This window comes from Podarcis bocagei, assembly GCF_964188305.1.
Source record: "Podarcis bocagei genome assembly, chromosome: 10".
In the NCBI taxonomy this organism is placed as follows: domain Eukaryota; kingdom Metazoa; phylum Chordata; class Lepidosauria; order Squamata; family Lacertidae; genus Podarcis; species Podarcis bocagei.
Genome location: NC_138135.1, coordinates 77582749 through 77601707, shown reverse-complemented (window position 1 = coordinate 77601707; position 18959 = coordinate 77582749). Strand labels below are relative to the sequence as shown.

Below are 18959 nucleotides of genomic sequence, written 5' to 3'. Positions count from 1 at the left end.
CCTTACTGCTCCATGCAGCTGGCTGTATTCTTTGGAACCAAGCCGCCTGAAGAGTTGGATAGGTGGCAAAAATAAGAAGGTGGCTGGAGTATGGGCCTCTCTCACTCAGGCTAAATGGAAGACAAGGGAGCAGGGCTTTTGGACGGGTCAACAGTCTTAAAATCATTTCAACTACCGGTCAGAGGGAATTAGTACAATTACAAGCTCTCACTATAATTAAGGCTTTCTAGTTCTAACTATTAGGTTTAATGCTAAATTCTTACTTTTAGTTACGTAGGTTTCATATTGGGCTTTCTCCACAACACACACTTGGCTTCAGATAGGGGAGGAAATATGCTTGCTTTATAAAAGGGACACCACTTGTATCTCTCAGAAAACAAGGCTACTTTGCAGATTAGTTTCTAATACAGGAAGTTGAGTTAGTTGAAGCACAATTGTAAGTTTCCTTTAGCTGCCCCTTCTTTTAAATTACAAATAAAGGAGCTGCACTATGTATTTGTTCTCATAAAGTCTTAGCTTCAGATCCTATGCATAGATGTTGCCAATACAACAGCTGGCAATACAACAGTAAATTTCGTTGCAGGGTAATGTGACCAATTCTATGAGATACTATTTGTTTTCATTAATGCTCTGGTCCATGGGGTCACGAAGAGTTGGACACGACTAAACAACAACAACAACAATGCTCTTCCATAACACAAGACTTCTACGGTAGGCATTCTGTAGGTTTCTGATAAATCCAGTCTAGAGCCAAATATCAGTTACATCTTCGTAACTTGATATTCATATGAATTTGTGTGAATTGATAATCCAAAGTAAACTAATTAATATTAACACCTACGTACTTAATGGCCTGGTTTGCATGCACTAAGTTTGCATGCACCTGTTTGACATGTGCTTGAGTTCTTCTCTGCACTGTGGTGTACAGGGGTTCTGCCAAGTTTAGATTCACTTGCAAAGAATCTCAGAATAAAGAAATTCTTCCAGTAGCACCTTAGAGACCATATTGGTATGAGCTTTCGTGTGATACCTGAAGAAGTGTGCATGCACACGAAAGCTCATACCAATAACAAACTTAGTTGGTCTCTAAGGTGCTACTGGAAGAATTTTTTTTATTTTGTTTCAGCTACAGCAAACCAACACGGCTCCCTACCAGTAAAGAATCTCAGCTTACCTAAGAGCCAGGGATCTTGGCTTACAACAAACAGTGGTTTAAAAAGCCAGCTTCATAACCCATGATTTGAAATGGACTCGTTTAGTAACCAACCACCGTTTTAAAGCAGAACTCCTGGTTCTATGTAATGCTCAGCAAGATTTTTTGAATGAACACTAAATTCAATGGAAGTCCTTTTCCTGGCAGCACAAGAGTAAGAGAACAGAGGGGGGAAGAGTTCAAGTCCAATGTTTTGCTTGGGCTTGTGGACTCTTGTCCATGTAATACTGCTGAAACAGTAAACCATGATGTGTGGTGTGGCAGTCTGCTGAAATTCAGTCTGCTGAAATTCATCTTGTGGTAATCTGGGGGAGGGTGTTTGCTGTTGTGGAACTCAGCTTTTGGAAGATGGCAAGCACCAACTTGGATGCTTTGGTGCTTGCTAAAGACTTATTTGTTTTGTTCATCCAGGCATTTGCTGGTCATTAATATCAAGCCTGCAGTACTTATGTGGCTTGCTGTGGACTGAGACCACTAATTGACCTTCTAATGAATGTTTATAAGAAATGTTTTAAAGAAATAAATAGTACAGCAATACATACAGTATTTTCTTCATCAGTTTCATTTTCCTTATTAGAGTCTGTGAGATAATCAGTATTTTCTTCTTCCTCCTCTTCTCCCTCTTCATCATCATTATCAGAGCCCTCCTGAAATGTTTACTGGAGTTTTAATGCATAATCATAAACCATGTTTTAATGAAACTGATTAACATATACACACACTTAAATTTACACTGTCTCAGAAATCTCTCCTCCATGGTCATTTCAGTTCTGCTTAGCCTGTTGATGGTGAGTGAAGCATATGCTCATTCAAGTTCAGAAACTCATTTACCCCCCTTCTACCCTACTTAATAAATGACCAGAGCTCCAAGAGACTCCAAGTGGGTCCGGCAAACAGAACACAACTTTGCAGTTCCCATAATAAAATCATACTTATCGGCGGCAGTAGAAGGACCTTGAGCACAATAACTACCAGGTTACCTCCATCTTTGATATTTGGAGCCTCAACTGGTAATTACTCATTATGATTGGCAACAGTTACACAGCCCAGCCCCTCAAATTGTAGCTTAGTAAATTAATGGTGGAAAAAGAATACCTCCTCCTCTGGCTCATTTATTTCACTTTCATTTCCAGATTGCTCTTCTATCTCGACTCCACCTTCTTCCTCCTCCTCATCTTCCTCAAGGTTCTCTCCCTCAGTAATTGATTCTTTAGAGTCCTTGTCATTCACAAGGCCTAAGAAAGGAAATAAGAATTATTAATGAGTGGCATTAGAAAGAATTCTGACCGTGTCGGAGATCCAACACACATGTACTTGTAAGGACTACTGAAACCAGTGGCTATTCACTCCCAAGTAACTAAGGTCAGGACTGCAGTTTTACTTAAGAGATACATGCAAAAGGTCAAGCTAAGTTTACGAACAATTCTCAGGACATTTTACTGTCCCATCAACCAACATTACTATTTTCTTTTGATAGATGCTTACCCTAATTTTTTAACAGAGAACCACAATAATAATGGCTTTTGTTACTTGATTTTTACTTGCTTTTTATAGTTTTTTTTTGCCAGCACTAAGCATGTGATCAAAATGTGGTATGCATCAAAGGAATTACGCAATTATCTAACAGAAAAAGGGGTTGTGAGAGTTGATATTAAATGCAAGGTTATTTTTTTCCTTTTCTTTTTTTAACTTTTATTTTGCTTTAAACAGGTACATATAAATATAGACAACCAAAATTACAAAGGAAAATTCCTTAATAGTAATGAAAAAAACTACAAAAGACTACAAAAAATATCGAAGTACATGATACAGAACATAGGCAACTATGGGAAAGATAAAAGAAAAGAAAAATAGAAGGGGGAAAAAAGAAAAAGGAACCTGAGCCAAAGCAGGAAAGCTCATCTATTGTACACTTCCATCAAGCTCACAACAGATCATTATTCTTATCAATTATCTCTATCTGCATTCCAAAGGAATCCCTCATCTTGGTATCAGGGAGCATTTCTCTATGCGGCATCATTCTAAACATAGCCAGATCTTTCTTGCTGAGCCCTTGTCCCCTAAATAATTATTTAAACATTCCCATTCTTCTTTCACCAACTTTTTAGGTTTATCTCTTATTGCATCTGTCAGCTTTGCCAGCTCCAAGTACTACCCACTCCTCTTCAGTGGCTGTATTTTTATCTTTCCAGTGTTTTGCCACTACAACCCTTGCTGCTGACGTTGCATACATAAATAGCCTAGTTTTGTTTTTGGGAATATTATCTGAAACCATTCCTAGTAAAAATTCTTCCGGTTTCTTGCTGAATGTAGTTTTTATCAATCTACAAGGTTATTATTTATGTTACATTCTGATTCTACAGAGAACTTAATCCTTCTGGGAAAGATAAAGGAACAAAAGATCTCTGCACATTAGAAGTAGCACAACACACAGGTCAGAACATGCAAATGACGGTACAGTGGTACCTCAGGTTAAGAACTGAATTCATTCTGGAGGTCTGTTCTTAACCTGAAACTGTTCTAAACCTGAGGTACCACTTTAGCTAATGGGGCCTCCCGCTGCCGCCGCACAATTTCTGTTCTCATCCTGAAGCAAAGTTCTTAACCTGTGGTACTATTTCTGGGTTAGAGGAGTCTGTAACCTGAAGCGACTGTAACCCGAGATACCACTGTAAATACTAATTTATACCAGGAACAGATTCACAGACCAGCCTGCATCCCCATCCTCACTGTATGTTGCTACAGTCCTCATAACATATTTCAAAATTCTAGAATGAGTCAAGTACATACTCACTTATCCTAAAAATTTATTCAAGTTACAGAAAGTACTGTACTATATAGCCAAAAAATGCAGAAACAGACAACAATGATTTCAGTTCCTTTCATTCTTGATGTAGCATTCTTACCTAGTTTGATTAAGAATTCCCTTTCCAGTTCTTGTACCTGCCTAACAGATTCTTCCAAGGAATTGCACAGTTTTATCTTTGGTCTCAGTAATTCTAATGTATCACTGATCATATAGTCAATGTCTATAGGGAACGGGTGATCTTTTGTCCAAACATCCAGGCTTTTCTTCCACCAAACATACCTCTGGAAAGACACAGATAATTGCAAAACAGATAGGCAACCACTAGAATTAGTCTAGTGAAATTCGGATCTTAACATACAAAGCTAAAACAAGGAACAAGGCTAACTTATCACTAGGAGAAAAACTTCAGGCTTTGGGGTGAATAACCAGCTTAAATATCTTTTTCATTTTATTATGTATAGTTTCCCAAAAGCCTTTAGCTTTTTCACATGTCCGCCACATATGAAGAAACGTCCCTTCATTATTTTTACACTTCCAGCATTTATTTGACATAGTCTTAAACATCTTTACCAATTTATTTGGCATTAAATGCCACCTGCATATAATTTACATGTAATTTTCCTTTAAAGTAAAACAGGCTGTATATTTCATATTCACTCTCCACAGTAGTTCCCATGGGGTCATATCAATATTATGACCAAAATCTTTAGCCCAGTGTATCGTTGCTGATTTAACCAATTCATCTTTTGTTTCCCATTTCAATAACATTTTACAGTGTTTTTGAGATCAGTTTTACTTTGCCAACTATTGACTGAATGCACTGTTGATACTACAGTTTCTTCTTCATTTAAATGTTTTATTAACTTCTCTTGTCTCTCTCATTGATTTTGTTTTGTCCCTATAATTCTTCTCCTTTCAACATGGGATTACTCTTCAATCATGCCTTCTTCACCTAATTTGCACTGCTGAACAAATGTGGCATAAATACCACCTAGTGTCGGTCAGATTTAACACAATTTTATTTTCCTCCTGATAGTTTAACTCCTTTCTACCCTTTTCATTCAACTTTTTTATTCTGCAACTCTTACTTCGGCTGGTTACCCAACTGCGCTCCTATCTGGACAGGAATAGTCTAACTTCTCTTGTCTATGCATTATACACAGGGCTGCCTCTGAAGACGGTTCAGAAGCTTCAGCTGGTGCAGAATTCAGTGGCAAGGTTGCTAACTGGAGAAATATGGTTTGAGCATATAATGCCAATCCTGGCCTGCCTGCACTGGCTGCCTATTAGTTTCTGGGCCCAATTCTAAGCGCTGGTTTTTACCTATAAAGCCTAAAATGGTTCAGGACTGCAAGACTTCAAGGATCACCTCCGACCCAGACCCTCCAATCATCATTTGAGACCCTTCTTCAAGTATCTCCCTCAACAATAAGTCCAGAGAGTGGCGACGCAAGAACAGGCCTTTTCTGCAGTGGCTCCCGATTGTGGAAGGGAGGCTTGCCTAGCACCATTATTATAAGGCTTTAGGCACCAGGCAAAAACTTTCCTCTATAGCTAGGCCTTTGGTCTGTAATTATCTGTGACCTTTTAGAAGTGGATATGTCTTTAATATATTTCTTTTTCTTCTTGGCTTTAATGTATCTATGTTGTTGCTGTGGGGGGTCTGTCTGTTTGGTTGGTTGTAAGTCGCTTTAGGTTGCCCTGGGCAAGATAAAGCGCCTAACAAATTTAATAAATAACATTCTTCTGGTGACCATCCAAATACATCTTAATAGCACTCGCATTTCTACATGTTACTTTGTGAGGGGCATGCCTACTTCAAATAAAATAATAAATAAGTAATATGTAAGAGACAAATTTGGTGACAGGGAAAGATGAAGCTTGTTCCTACCTGGAAATAGACCAGAAAGCAGTCAAGTTTCCGTTTGCTGGATCCTCTGTCAAAGTATTGCCCACAAGTGTCAAGGATGGTACACACCAGTCGAATTCGGAAAAGATGTTCTGGAGGATCAAGTGGGCTAGATGTACCATCCGAATTCACACCAAATGATGTAAAGGAGTACAGAGTTCGAAATATTACTGCCGACTCTACCATTCTGTAATTGTACAGTTCACCCAGGAACTTGGCACTGCTGATCCTCCGCTGGTTAAATTTTGGCTGATTAACCTTCAGCAAACAAAATACCACTGACATGTTAACATACACTTCTTAAACACTAGATGAAGTTCAATACCCTGCAGAGGCCTCATAATGTACTATGATTAAGCAAAAGCTGTAAAGATGGAGGCAACAGTGTGGCTGCCTGCACTACTGTTCATGATAAATTAGCATAATTAAGTGAAGTGCAGTGTAAACATGCAGATTGGAGAATTTTGATCCAGGCCTCTCCATCCCTCAGTATCTCACATGCATCTCACTTTATCAGTTAACCAATGAAAACTTGTCCTAAGAACTACCAATCCAGTCTAGCCATTTATGTCAAGGACAACGATGCTATAAAACCACCATATCAACTCCTACCGTGCTTTTTACTTAGTGCATCCTTCCTCAACCTTGGGCCTCAAATGTTTATTAAAAAGTTAACGTACATAATTTCTAAACTTCTTTTTAAATGTTTTGTACTATGTTCTATTTCACATAGAAAAACCTAAAAGTTTTTTACCTCCATTCCTAGCCGAATATCCTCTAGGACACCATCCACAACATGAATTCCAACATCCTCTTGGTAAAGTACCAGTCCTGCTAAAAGGTTGGCTACACAGTGAATACTATTGTATTTCACATTCCAGATGTTGATCATACAACATATAACATAGTCTTTCACTTCAGGGTCATGCCAGGGCAATTTGCGCATCTGTCTCAGGACCTGAACAAGATTTTAAAGAAACTTAACTCAAAAAGAAAAAAAACAAAGTTGGATGCTTTACATACATATATGTTGACTACTAAGTAAAATTACTCCCCCTCCCCCAAAGAAAAAAGTACTTTGGGTTACCCATAGTTCATTGTGACCTCTTATCTTAACACACACACACACTCAGAGCCGACATATCAACCCATCATATCAAAGTGCTACTGCTGTCTTTAGTCATGCTGGAAAGGATTTCCCATTCATCCCTTGAAGAAAGGACTGAAGCCAAGAAAGGACTGCCAGAAGCAGCCCTGTGGAAGGGGATTCTGCTCGCACAACAGGATTTCCCCCTTCTCCCCACCCCTGAAATTTGCTTGGGGAAGAGCAAGAGAAGCCCCAGAACAGTACCTGAGGGAAAGCTGATAGGTTTCCACAGGCAGGACATTTGTAAAAGTTCTTTTTTAAAAACTATCATGCTGTTAGATGTGCCACAAACGCATTAGTATGCTGCAGAGAAACAGGCGGGCTTGTAGAATGCTACAGACAAGTAGTTTTTGGAGGCTTATTTTCAAAGTCTAGGTGCTAAACTTAACAAATGTAAGAATCTTTGCTTTAAGTAAATCTTTACATGATATACTCAACATATTGCTCCTGAGGACTTAAGTACTTTAATGTAATTTAATATTCAAGACAATATTCAGGTGTATTAGTTTGAAGTTAGCTATCTGATCTGCACTTTCCCATTCATTTTAGTGTCCTTCAGCTTACTTCCCTGATAATCTCATTCATTTAAAAAAAAAAATAAAACAGGAAAAATTAAATTTAAAATCCTATGTCCTTTAGATTTCATGCTTTAGAAGTTATTCTAGGATAAAATTCCATTATTCTATTCCTGGATAATGGTTTTTGGGGAAACCCACCAAGATTGAAGAGAACGCACCTTCTCAGTAGTGACTTTGGAGAGATCCTTATAAAGGAGCTTCCGAATATACTCCTGGAGAGGAGGGCGTTTCTTTTTCACTGTTTTCTCAGCGGGAGGAGGATTGCAGTAGTAGTAGGCATTTTCCACCATGGTGACATAGCGTGCATCCAGGTGCATTGCTTGTTTCTTTCGCATCATTTGTTCCTGGAAACAAAGAGAAATAATCACCCTGTGCAGACATACTAAGTTTTCATAAGAACCATCTGTTATGTTCTTCTAGCTAAAGCAAAAGCAAAAACCTATTTTCTACCAAGAAAATCATACTGTGAAATATTATCTGGCTCACAAGCTAAAATCTACTTAGCTTTCCTACACTGCACCTCTAACAACTATTGCTGAACGTGCAGCCCTCTATTTTTAACTATAATTTGATAATGTAGGAAGGTAAGACACACATCCTTGCTCCTTGTGCTTTCTGCCCACCAAGGCGGCTGATAGCTAAGCATATAATTCTCCGCTGAAGTTCTTGCGCCAGTTCAGATGGCTACCAAAGGGGGAGCCAATTCTCACTGTCAGTAAGCAACTGCCACAAATCTCAACCCACAAACCCAGGGGTTGGCAAGGCTTACCGGGCATGGGCTGGATCACTCCTGCGGAGATCCTCTGTGGGCCAGACTGGCGCAGCATGACACCAGAAATCACTTCTGCGCATGCCCAGATGCAAAAAAAAATCGCACCTGCACACAAGCGATTTCCGGCACCGTGGACATGTGAAGACGCGATTTCCAGTGTCTGGGCATGCGCAGAAGCGATTTCTGGAGCCATGGAAGAGAGTCCCCGTTTATCACATCGAGCGGGGACTCGCTTGAGTGGGCAACTCGGTTCAGGGGCGGCTCGGGGGCTGCTTCCGGCCCATGGGCCTTAGGTTGCTGACCCCTCCGTGGGCTGCTTCCAGCCCATGGGCCTTAGGTTGCTGACCCCTCCGTGGGCTGCTTCCAGCCCATGGGCCTTAGGTTGCCGACCCCTACACAAACCCTTATCCTGTAATAAATGTGGATGTTCCAGGCAGAGACTCGTAGGAGGAGAAAGCTGATTTGTGTGACTTTGCCCCCAAGGACAGACTGCATAAAATAAAATGTGTTACCCTGGGTAGGGAAGCGTCTCTTCTCCCACAGGAACTGGCCCACCACCTGCTAAGCATTAGAATCATATCTTAGAACATTTTATTGTAACTATGGCTTTGAAAGAGTTGTCAAAGAACAACTTGAGGAAAAGCAGAAGTGTTTGGGGACTTTTTAGTTTAGAGAAAAGACGAATAAGAGGTGACATGGTGGAAGTTTATAATTTTTTGCATGGCACGGAGAGAAAACATTGTTCTCCCTCTCACAAATTCAATGAAGCTGAATGTTGGAAGATTCAGAACAGCTAAAAGAAAGTGCTTGTTCACACAGCACAGGGCTTAACTACAGAACTTGCTCCCACAGGAGGCAGTGATGGCCACAAACTTGGCTACTAGCTACGATGGCTATGCTCAGAAGCAGCAATACTTCTGGACACCAGCTGCTGGAAACTGCAGGAGGGAGAGTGCTCTCGTGCTCAGGGACTGCATGTGCTTAGCCCCCTTAGGAAGAACAGGAGACTGGACTAGATGGGCCATTGGCCTCACCCAGCAGGCTGTTATGTTTATGTTTTAAAAACAGCTCCCTAAACAAATTATTCTTACCAAAAGGACACTAGTTCTCAAATGAGATTCTGGAGATCTGAACAGGAATCGACCACAAGTCTCCAACAATGTACATGCCATTTCAATATGGTGATGAGAGAAGTCAGACAAGAGCATCTGTGGAAATAAATTACATTTAGAATGCCTTTCATACTAATTTATCAGAGTATTCAGAGTGGGCTCAAAATCAACCTTGTTTGGGGCTAAAGTAAAATGTGAAATTCTTAAAGTGGCAGCACAGCTTCATCACATCTTATCTATAGTGATGGAATTCCAATTCTTAAAAATATACATTAAAGGATAATATACACTGATAATATACAACCACACCCACTGTCGATCACACCCAATTATTCCCTCTGCCATTATAAAAAGTATATTGCGACACAAGCTTTGTATAGAGAACCTCTGAGTATGCCAGGAAAAGAAAAGAAAAAGGGGATGTGAACTGATCCCCAGTGTACATGAGCACCAACCTTTAAGCAATGCAGAGTGTCACTTTTGGAGAACATTTTAAACTTAGTAAGTTCACCAATGAATCGCACAGTTTTATTCTTTGTTTCAATGTTGATCTGGTCCTTCTTTCTCACCTAGACATAGGAATACAGGAAGATTTACTTTTAGTATGCAACAAATTAATATGTTATTGCCCACAACAGATATGCAGCTGTCTATTTTCATGTGCGTGGGCGCACACTCGCCAGAGTGCAACAAGGGGCCGGGGGAGTGCAGTACAAGGAGAAGCAGAAGAATGGTTTGAGAATAGCCTTCATTGTTAAATTGAAATCTGGCTTTATTACTTCAGTTAAGGCAGTTTTAAAAAATAAAATTAAAAGTGTTTTTTGGTATAAAAATTGACACTGGGTGTATTTAGGATGCAAATAATACAATCAGTATAATATTTTCAGGGATGTGGCTAAAATATTCAGTTCTTTTTCTGGAGGATTTCAATGAGTTAACTGAATTACAATCAAAGAAAGAGTCTTATAAATAATGTTTGGACGTTTCTAAAAACATGGGTTCAAAATTCACAATGATGGCAAACAAATGATATGTGGATATATGTGCATCAGGAACTATGGAACTATGCTCCTCCATTCTTCCCAAATGTTTCTGAGTGATAGATGACATTCTCAAGATTTCCCTCTTGGTGCCAGATTCTATGCATGCAGGACTGCCGAGGCCCAAATAGTCCTGCCTTTTTGTTCATGAACAGGTGAAAGATTGCATAAAATAACCAATTAAATAACCAATTTTAAATCCAATTTATTGGTGGGATATTGAAACACAATGGCCAGAATCCAAAGAAGTATACATCGAGTTTCACATGTCCCAGGAGTATTGGGCTTGTGCTTCATTATCAGTAGCTCTCTATGCTAAGTAGAAATCAAGTGGACTTTCAAAAGCAGATTGAGATATGGCACAGGAGTTTGCTGTTTAAATAGGTAATAAGCACCACCAGGAGATGGTCCTGGTACTCCGAGTCCCAGCCAACAGTCACATTAGTACTAAAAGTTAATGCGACAAATATCTTTATAAGATTGGCCTGCAGATTTAATCAGTAGAGTTATCATCATATTGGTACTCTTTATAACAGTAATAACATCCTCAAGACTTTTAATTTCTTAAGTTAGTTCTTAACTTATAGTGAAGTGGCCAGGTGAATCACTAAAAATTAAAGATGACTCTCTCTGGCCAAATTATATTTTTATTACATACCTGTTTATTTCGGGTGGGGGTATTTTTGAAGAATGACTGCTTTATGATATACAAAAATGCACAAGTACAAAACCACGCAAGAGCAGAGGCATTTATTGATTTGATTTAGCATTCTGTATTCATCAACACTTTTATGTTATTAAATTGTTCAAATATATCATCCTTGGAGTTTTCTAAGAATTCATTGTTCAACAAAATCTCTCTTTTTTTAGTACCAGATTGAGGTGTCATAATTTTGGGGTATCACATGAGAGGATACGTGAGAATATTTCAGATTAGAAATGCAACTGCTGCATATCTCCTTTGCTGACATGGTCCAATGAAGCTCTTTGCTGGAAGCGGAGGACTGCAGTTACATGAACTGCTGTAAAGGCAACTGGTTTTTCTATTTTAAACTTCCAGATTTAAACTAGCAGATAGGTTGCATTTTCTGCATACAGTGCACATGTCATAGAACTCTGTAGCATTTTCACTGAGCTCCTGAGAACCTCTGGAGGTTTCCAGACCGCAGGTAAAAAACACTGCCTCATGGAAATCTCACATATATCTATATCTAATATATACACATATATCACTGTATCATAAATATATATCACAGTGATTTACAACAAATCAAAGAAACCAAATAATAAAATAGCAATAAGTTAAAAACAAATTAAAAGCAAAAATAAATTAAAAGCAGCTCAAATCAACAGCTCAGTTAAGTAAAGCATGAGACTCTTAAACACAGGGTTGTGGGTTCCAGCCCCACATTGGACAAAGGATTCCTGCATTTGCAGGGGGCTGGACTAGATGGCTCTCACAGTCCATTCCAACTCTACAATTCTATCAACAGACTATTGTGGGGGATGCTTCAGCCTGGCAGAAAAGTTTTCAGCAAGAGGTTAATAGCTGGCACAAAGGGCACTTGCTGAGTCTCTATAGGATGAGTATTCCACAGACTGGCCTGATGACACTAAAGACTCAATTTCTTGTTGTTGTCAAACAAGCCTCACCAACTTGGGGAATGACCAAAGAAGCTCCTGCAGTGATCAAGCTGCTATACAGGCGGTGATCATTTTGCATGTGTCCAATTGACACACGACCACCACCATGTGTGTCACTTTCAGCCCCGGAAGGGGGCAGAACAGGCATGCAATGACCTGGAACGCAACTCCCGCTCAAAGGGAGAGTTGCTTGTATATGGGTTCAAGTGGTCCCTGGGGTATCCTAGATCAAAGTTGTTCAGGGATTTGTAAATCAATGTAAGAACCTTGCATTGGGCTTGGTAGCAGACTGGCAGCCAGTGCAGCTGTTTTAAGAACTGTGTTGCATGTTCTCAAAGCTCCCCTTAGAAATCTGGCTGAAGCATTCTACACCAGCTGGAGCTTCTAAACCAGACCCAAAGGCAGCCCCACATAAAGAGCATCACAGTAACCGAGCCTTAAGGTTACCAGCGCATGGGCTACAGTGCTCAGGCCGTAGCTGGTGAACTAGATGAAGGTAACAAAAGACATCCGGTCTTAGGATATTCTGAAGATTAACATCTGTAACAAAACCCATTCTCTTGTTAGGTACAACTATTATATGTCTGTTCACAAATATACATATTGCTGGTCAGACATCAGTTTATTGAGTAATACCTTGAAAACTTACTCTCACAAACTGAGTCTTACTCGATAAAACAGCATCATCATATTCCATTATGACACTGTCAGCATTATTACTTTTAACTTTTCACACTGTTGTATTTTAAAACATTTCCTAAATGAATCTGTGAGATGCAAAACAAATAGAAACTTACATGGAATCTGAAGTCACCTTTTAGCATGGAACAGAGATCCTCTGCTACATCAGACATACAAGGATGTAATGTGCCAACCAGCCGTGCATAAAATGGTAGCAAATCCAGCCTGCAAAGAAAAGGTTACACATGCAATATAGCATTATTTTATATAGAAAAATATTAAAGTTCTAACTGTTCTGTTTTGTAAGTGTACTTCTGATATATTTATACATGTACATTCAGCTACCTTCTTGGAAGGAATATCTTTTTTTTTTTACCTACAGATGTTGTTCATATTTCTTTGACTATACAGAACTACATGCATGAGGGTGGAAAAGAAACGAATAGAGTCACATCTGCTCACCTGTTCTGAAAATATTCAAATGCCACTATTGAAATGCCATTTCTAGAGTCCACTGCCTATTTAACTTCATAGAGTCCACAAACACTGCCTATTTAACTTCATAAAATCCACATTTGTCCAAATACTAGGGTGGGGTATGAAACTCTCATAAGGGAGGGATGAAATGTGACAATATTTAATCCAGTTACCTGTTGGAAGATGATGTTTGAAAGCCTTTTATTCTTGCTAGGGTTAATTAATGACTAAACAGTGGCATCTGTTTGTATTAGATATGACATATTTTTTGGAACTAATTAGGCATCTACGTGTGTTTGTTTACCATGCTCCTGCTGCTTTGGGAGGTCATTTTAGCTTAAACCATTGTTTGCTGTCCCTGTTACTTAAGGTATCTCTGCCATGACCATTAATATGACATTTACATCAACACTTACCTTTGACGAGGAACTATGAAGAGAGCACGAACCAACTTCCGCCTATTTGCTTTTGTATTCATGTTCATGCAAAAATCCATTGCTGCCTGCAAGAAGAAAGGCACTTAAATCTGACAATATACAGATTATTTAAAAGGTGAAAAGAAAGAGTGTCACATACTCTTCTACACATGGGAAACAATAGTTTCTTTCATCCTTAAGAAGGCCAATTGGCAGTCCCTGGGCAAGATCACATCTGTTATGTCATTTCATTTGACTTCTGGTGGTCCAACCATTTTTTAATTAAGTCAATCACAGTTCACTTGGAAGGATAGAATATTGCTTTTGAATAGTCTATATACACAGTTATTTGCCAATAAAGCCACAGCCACGTCAGAATGTGTCTGCTCTGTAGATTAGAACTGTAACTGCTGGCAAATACCCAGGTCAATTTATGAGCACCTGAGCTAATTGGTACACAATTCACTGGTTTAAGTCCAAGACAGAAATGCTGACAAACTGAAGTATATGGCTAGCAGTGTTCACCAATCTCTCTCAAATTTTAGGACATTTTTTACAAAATTTATTTGGGATTGTTACTGCCAACATTCACCGAATTTCTGCTGTACTGTATATTTGCATCTTACCATATTAACAGTGGGTGTAAGAGTGGCATATAACAGTAAAACTATCTAACAGATTATATCAACATCCAATAACCAACTTATGGATATAAAGGAGAAACACTACAAGTTTACTGTACCTTGTCTATTAGGTCTCTATTTACACAGTTTGGGAGCTGCTGAAGAAAAGCATCTACTATAAGCTTCAAATGTGACCCGGTACTGGCTTCTTCATCTTCTTGTTCTAGCCATTAAAAAAAACAACAATAAACAAACGAGAGAAACCAAAAGCTCTCACACACTGTAGTAATGATACATTAACTGTTCAAGTATGCTTGCAAGTCCTATATAATCACTCACCTTAGGGAAGTGAATCACACTTTTTCAATGAGGAAATAAACATAAGAAAAATGGTCAATCCCTATAGGCCATTCCCTAGTAACATCTTTGAAGGGAAAGATAAAATAGAAATGGGGCAAAGTAGATTTGAATGCACATAGAAGAGACAGCAAAGTTCAGTGCTACTTTCATTAGCAACAGCAAAGAAGGACACATACAAGAGGCAAGAGTAGGCAAGAAGAACTAACCTATGAAGACCAAAGAGATCTATATTTGTCCTCTCCTAGTAGAACTGAGAATGACAACAGAGACTTTTTTGGAACCAAAGTCCCATTTGCATCTAGGTTTGTGGATTCCTCAGAGTTCCAGTCCTGGGAAGCTTTGATATCACCACCCGTTTCTGGTTTCAGGTTTGAAATTGAAAGTGGCCTTTTAAACACTAAGGGAAAGATTCTTCCATGAACCCAATTACCAACCCTCTACAGCAGGGGTTGCCCGCCTAGGCTTTCTATGTGGCTCCCAGTCTCGTTTCATTATACTTTCCAACAGCAAAGGATTAGATTACAGAGAATTCAGAAATCAGTCTCCTTTCCTAGAGCAACGATTTGTACTCTCAGTAGGTTTAAGCCACAGTCAATTCTCTCACCTCCAGACAGCGCATATATTTTTTAAAGAAACTTGGTTCCCATTACCTAAATATTATCTAATACAGACAGATCTTACATGCTCATCCACAACACTTCTCCTACTATGAAAACTAATGCCGCCTAGTCAGACTATATACACTATGGATTGGACTGCAAATAGGTCTCACAGGTAAGGAAGATGGAAAATTAACTAATGTGTAGAACTATTTCAGCATTTAGGCCGCATTTTAAAAAAGCATTTAGGAGTTTTAAGGCAGACACTGAAACAAAGAGTTGCCCCTTCAAACTTTATGTGATACAAAGAGGGGCCCACAAATTTTGGTTTGCTTTAATAGACAGGCAAAATATGTCATCACCCAACCTGCCTCCCCCAATCCTGTCTTGACTCAGGGGAGGGGAGAGGTCTTGCTGCCTGCAGCGTATTAAACTTACAATGGTTGCAATGTTTTAAAAATGTTTTTTATAATAAACTAAATTGGCCATTTTTAAAACCAGATTACCCTCACATGTTATCTGAACCATTGCTGAAACCGCATTTCAGCGCGTAATGGTCGCATTTTTTGTGCTGATTTTTCCTTTCAAAAAGGGGGGGTGCGACTATTACATGGGGAAATACGAAAGTGCGACCATTATGCAAGGAATAAAGTGGGGACAACAGCAGGTGGATCGGAGGAGCCGGGCTGGCAGCGCAGGGAGAGCGAGGGAGAGCCAGAGACAAAGTCACTGTTGTTATTGGGACCATGGGGAGAGAAAACGGAAAGACACTAGTGTACCTTTCAGTAAAAATGAAGCCTCCCTTGTGCATATGTTCTCTTGTCCAGCCTACTGAGACGCAGCAGCGTCACTCATCTGTCAGAATCTGTACAGTGAACAAAACTGCCCTATACTTTGCATTGCAAGAGCGGAACAGCCATTCAAATTCGGACAGGAAGTTTCGTAAGGAACGCCATAGGAACAGCAAACGAGGGGCGACGGCAGCAGCTGTGGCCAGGCCTGCTGGGGGCCGCCACCATCTCCCCTCAGCCCACGTGGCCCAGTTGTCCCCAGCATCAATTCCCACTGAAACAGTGATAAAAAAGCAGCAGCAGGAGAATGGGGAGAAACATTCCCGCCTGCTCCGCTCCCCTAGGAGCTCATGGCTGAGATGGCGAGGTGGGAGAGAAGCCGGGGCGGGGGCAGCTTGAGGCTTAGTGGAGCTTTAGAAGTTACCCTGCAACCATTATGCGGGGAATGCTCTGGGACCATTTTCGGAGTCCAAAAAAGGGTGGTGCAACTATTATGTGGTGGCAACCAGTATGCAGTGAAATATGGTATTTCATTGTCTTAGAAGAAAATCTTTACCCTCTCTGGATTTTTAGTGACCCTGGTTGGGTTTCTGAACTCAGATTCATAAGCAATCTTTTAAAAAGTAAGGTTTTCATTTCTGATAAATGTGGTGAGTCTAAAAAGTTTACCTTTTATGTGGCAAGTTAGTTGGTGTGACCAAAAACACAATTTACATTTGGGTGAGGTTTGTCTCAGTCCTCACTGGAAAATTTCCTTCTGTTTTCACTTAAGCTTTACATTAACTTCTAGGTGCTTTCCAAGAGGAATGTGTTCAAAGTGGCAGCCAGAACACAAAATCATCATTGGCTACCTACAGGAACTAGTATTTCAAGTTCACCCCTAAGTTAATTTGATTATCAGCAGGGTCTGAACCATTTTTCTTAACCATTTTAAGTATTTTGTTTTGCTCCCATATAGAAGCCTGACACAGCACTTATCTAAAACGGCTCTAGTTACAGATAATTTGGCATGAGTCACTCTGCCTAGAACTTCTATCTGCTCCCTACCCCCTATAAGCTTATCTGCTTTAAGCGGCTTCTTCTCCTTAGGCACCACCTATAAACTCACTTCGTGCAGCTTGCTTTCCGTCACTATTTTCAGCTCCGGTGCTATCTGCTCCCTGTTTCTTGCCTAATCATATTAAAAATAGAACAAAAAAATTTAAACACACCCATAACAAAACATGACACAGAAGCAAATCTTTATTATGAAAGAAATAATTTCCTCTTCCTTTATGTAGATGTTCCCTCCCCAAGTTCATGTTACTTTCCATATTAATAGTACGCAATCAGGGTTTTTATTTAAAGTATATTGGGGTATAAAACATATTAATATTCTAATCTTACTATCACCAATAAACTATGTGAAAAATAAACAGTGCTGAGATGAATATCCTAAAATTTGAATCTTAAGCCAGACTGAGAAGTTTTCAAAGCAATGGGTTGCTTCTTATTTAAAGACAACCACCACATATTATCAGCAGGTCAAATATCCACACAATTTAGTAGATTTTTAGTATTAGTTTACAATTTGGGAGAGAATTCAATGAACGGAATTGAATTATTGTTCTCTCCCTGCCCCTCATCTGCTTTCTCTCACTCATACACAGATGTCATTACACTTTTAACCACACAAAGTGCTTCACAACCAATCTCATTCACCCTAACAGCCTTGCAAGGTAGGTCACTATATAATTCATATTCCATACACAGGAGAACTAAAGTTAAGAGAATGTGACTTGTGCAAGGCTAGGCAGCAAGTTTGTGAATACTATCCTCCAAACATGGTTAAGTTCCTCAACAATTGCCATTTACCCTGGAAAACGAGGCTATAGCTAGCAGAGAACTATTTCAGGAAAACAACTTTTGACAGCAAAACTGGAACTGGAATTCACTTAATCCAAAAAGGCTTTCTCTATAGTAAGATTTATAGTGGCTTGGTTCACAAGTAGCACTGACCCAAACCATGGCTAAGCATGGACACAGAAGCATGCAGGTACTCACAAAAGAAATCCCAGACACTTTATTCCTCCCCTGGTCCTTCTGCTGCTGTTACCGGGAGCTAAGCCATGGCTTGGCTTAACAGTACATCTGAACCCAGGCTTGATGTTTGTTTCACTTTAGACAGACCAAGACTGGTAATCCAAAAAGAAACCTTGGCTGCAGTTTGTGGTTTGTCTGGAGTGACCGAAAGCATGGCAGCAGCAGCAGCAGCAGGAGGAGCAGGGGAGGAGCAAAGTGGACAGGATTTCTGTTTTGAGTACCTGCACACTTGTACGTCCATACTTAGCCATGTTTGGTTTACTGTCCCATGCTAACTGGATGTTAATAAAAAGCCATGCAAATGGCTATCCTAATGGGGAAATGTGGTAACACTTTGATAAGATCAAACAAAATCTTATTGCTTTCTACATCAAGAAGATATATTGTTTTGAACAGCTGAGTAATCATTACCTCACTGTGTTTAGAAACAAAATTTCCCATGCTTCTCAGTGAAAAATCTCACATCAATTCAATAATATAGAAAATAGCCTGCACCAGTTTCAACAGCTGTTTACCACATCTAGGTATGCCACCGCTGGGTTGTGTAAGGAAGCAGAACATGCTAAAAGGTAAAGGTACCCCTGCCCGTACGGGCCAGTCGTGTCCAAGTCTAGGGTTGTGCGCCCATCTCACTTAAGAGGCTGGGGGCCAGCGCTGTCTGAAGACACTTCCGGGTCACGTGGCCAGCGTGACGAAGCTGCAACTG

General features: G+C 39.8%; 1 protein-coding gene across 6 annotated transcripts in view; it reads right to left on the bottom strand.

Annotated features, from left to right (window-relative positions):
• UPF2 (UPF2 regulator of nonsense mediated mRNA decay) overlaps positions 1 to 18959 on the bottom strand; it is a gene marked incomplete at its 3' end in the record, with an annotated part of 61787 nt that overhangs the window by 18577 nt on the left and 24251 nt on the right. For 4 of the 6 annotated variants that reach the window (XM_081210635.1, XM_081210636.1, XM_081210638.1 and 1 more), the window contains exons 7-18: positions 17280 to 17342; positions 14541 to 14644; positions 13799 to 13884; positions 13022 to 13130; positions 9996 to 10109; positions 9520 to 9636; positions 7815 to 8000; positions 6686 to 6889; positions 5914 to 6189; positions 4120 to 4303; positions 2309 to 2448; positions 1756 to 1860 (exon numbers count right to left, since the gene is read on the bottom strand). In XM_081210635.1, the coding sequence (XP_081066761.1) occupies positions 1756 to 1860; positions 2309 to 2448; positions 4120 to 4303; positions 5914 to 6189; positions 6686 to 6889; positions 7815 to 8000; positions 9520 to 9636; positions 9996 to 10109; positions 13022 to 13130; positions 13799 to 13884; positions 14541 to 14644; positions 17280 to 17342 (1688 nt within the window). The remainder of the gene's footprint in view (positions 1 to 1755; positions 1861 to 2308; positions 2449 to 4119; positions 4304 to 5913; positions 6190 to 6685; positions 6890 to 7814; positions 8001 to 9519; positions 9637 to 9995; positions 10110 to 13021; positions 13131 to 13798; positions 13885 to 14540; positions 14645 to 17279; positions 17343 to 18959) is intronic. The other 2 variants (XM_081210637.1, XM_081210639.1) reach the window with 1 other exon arrangement.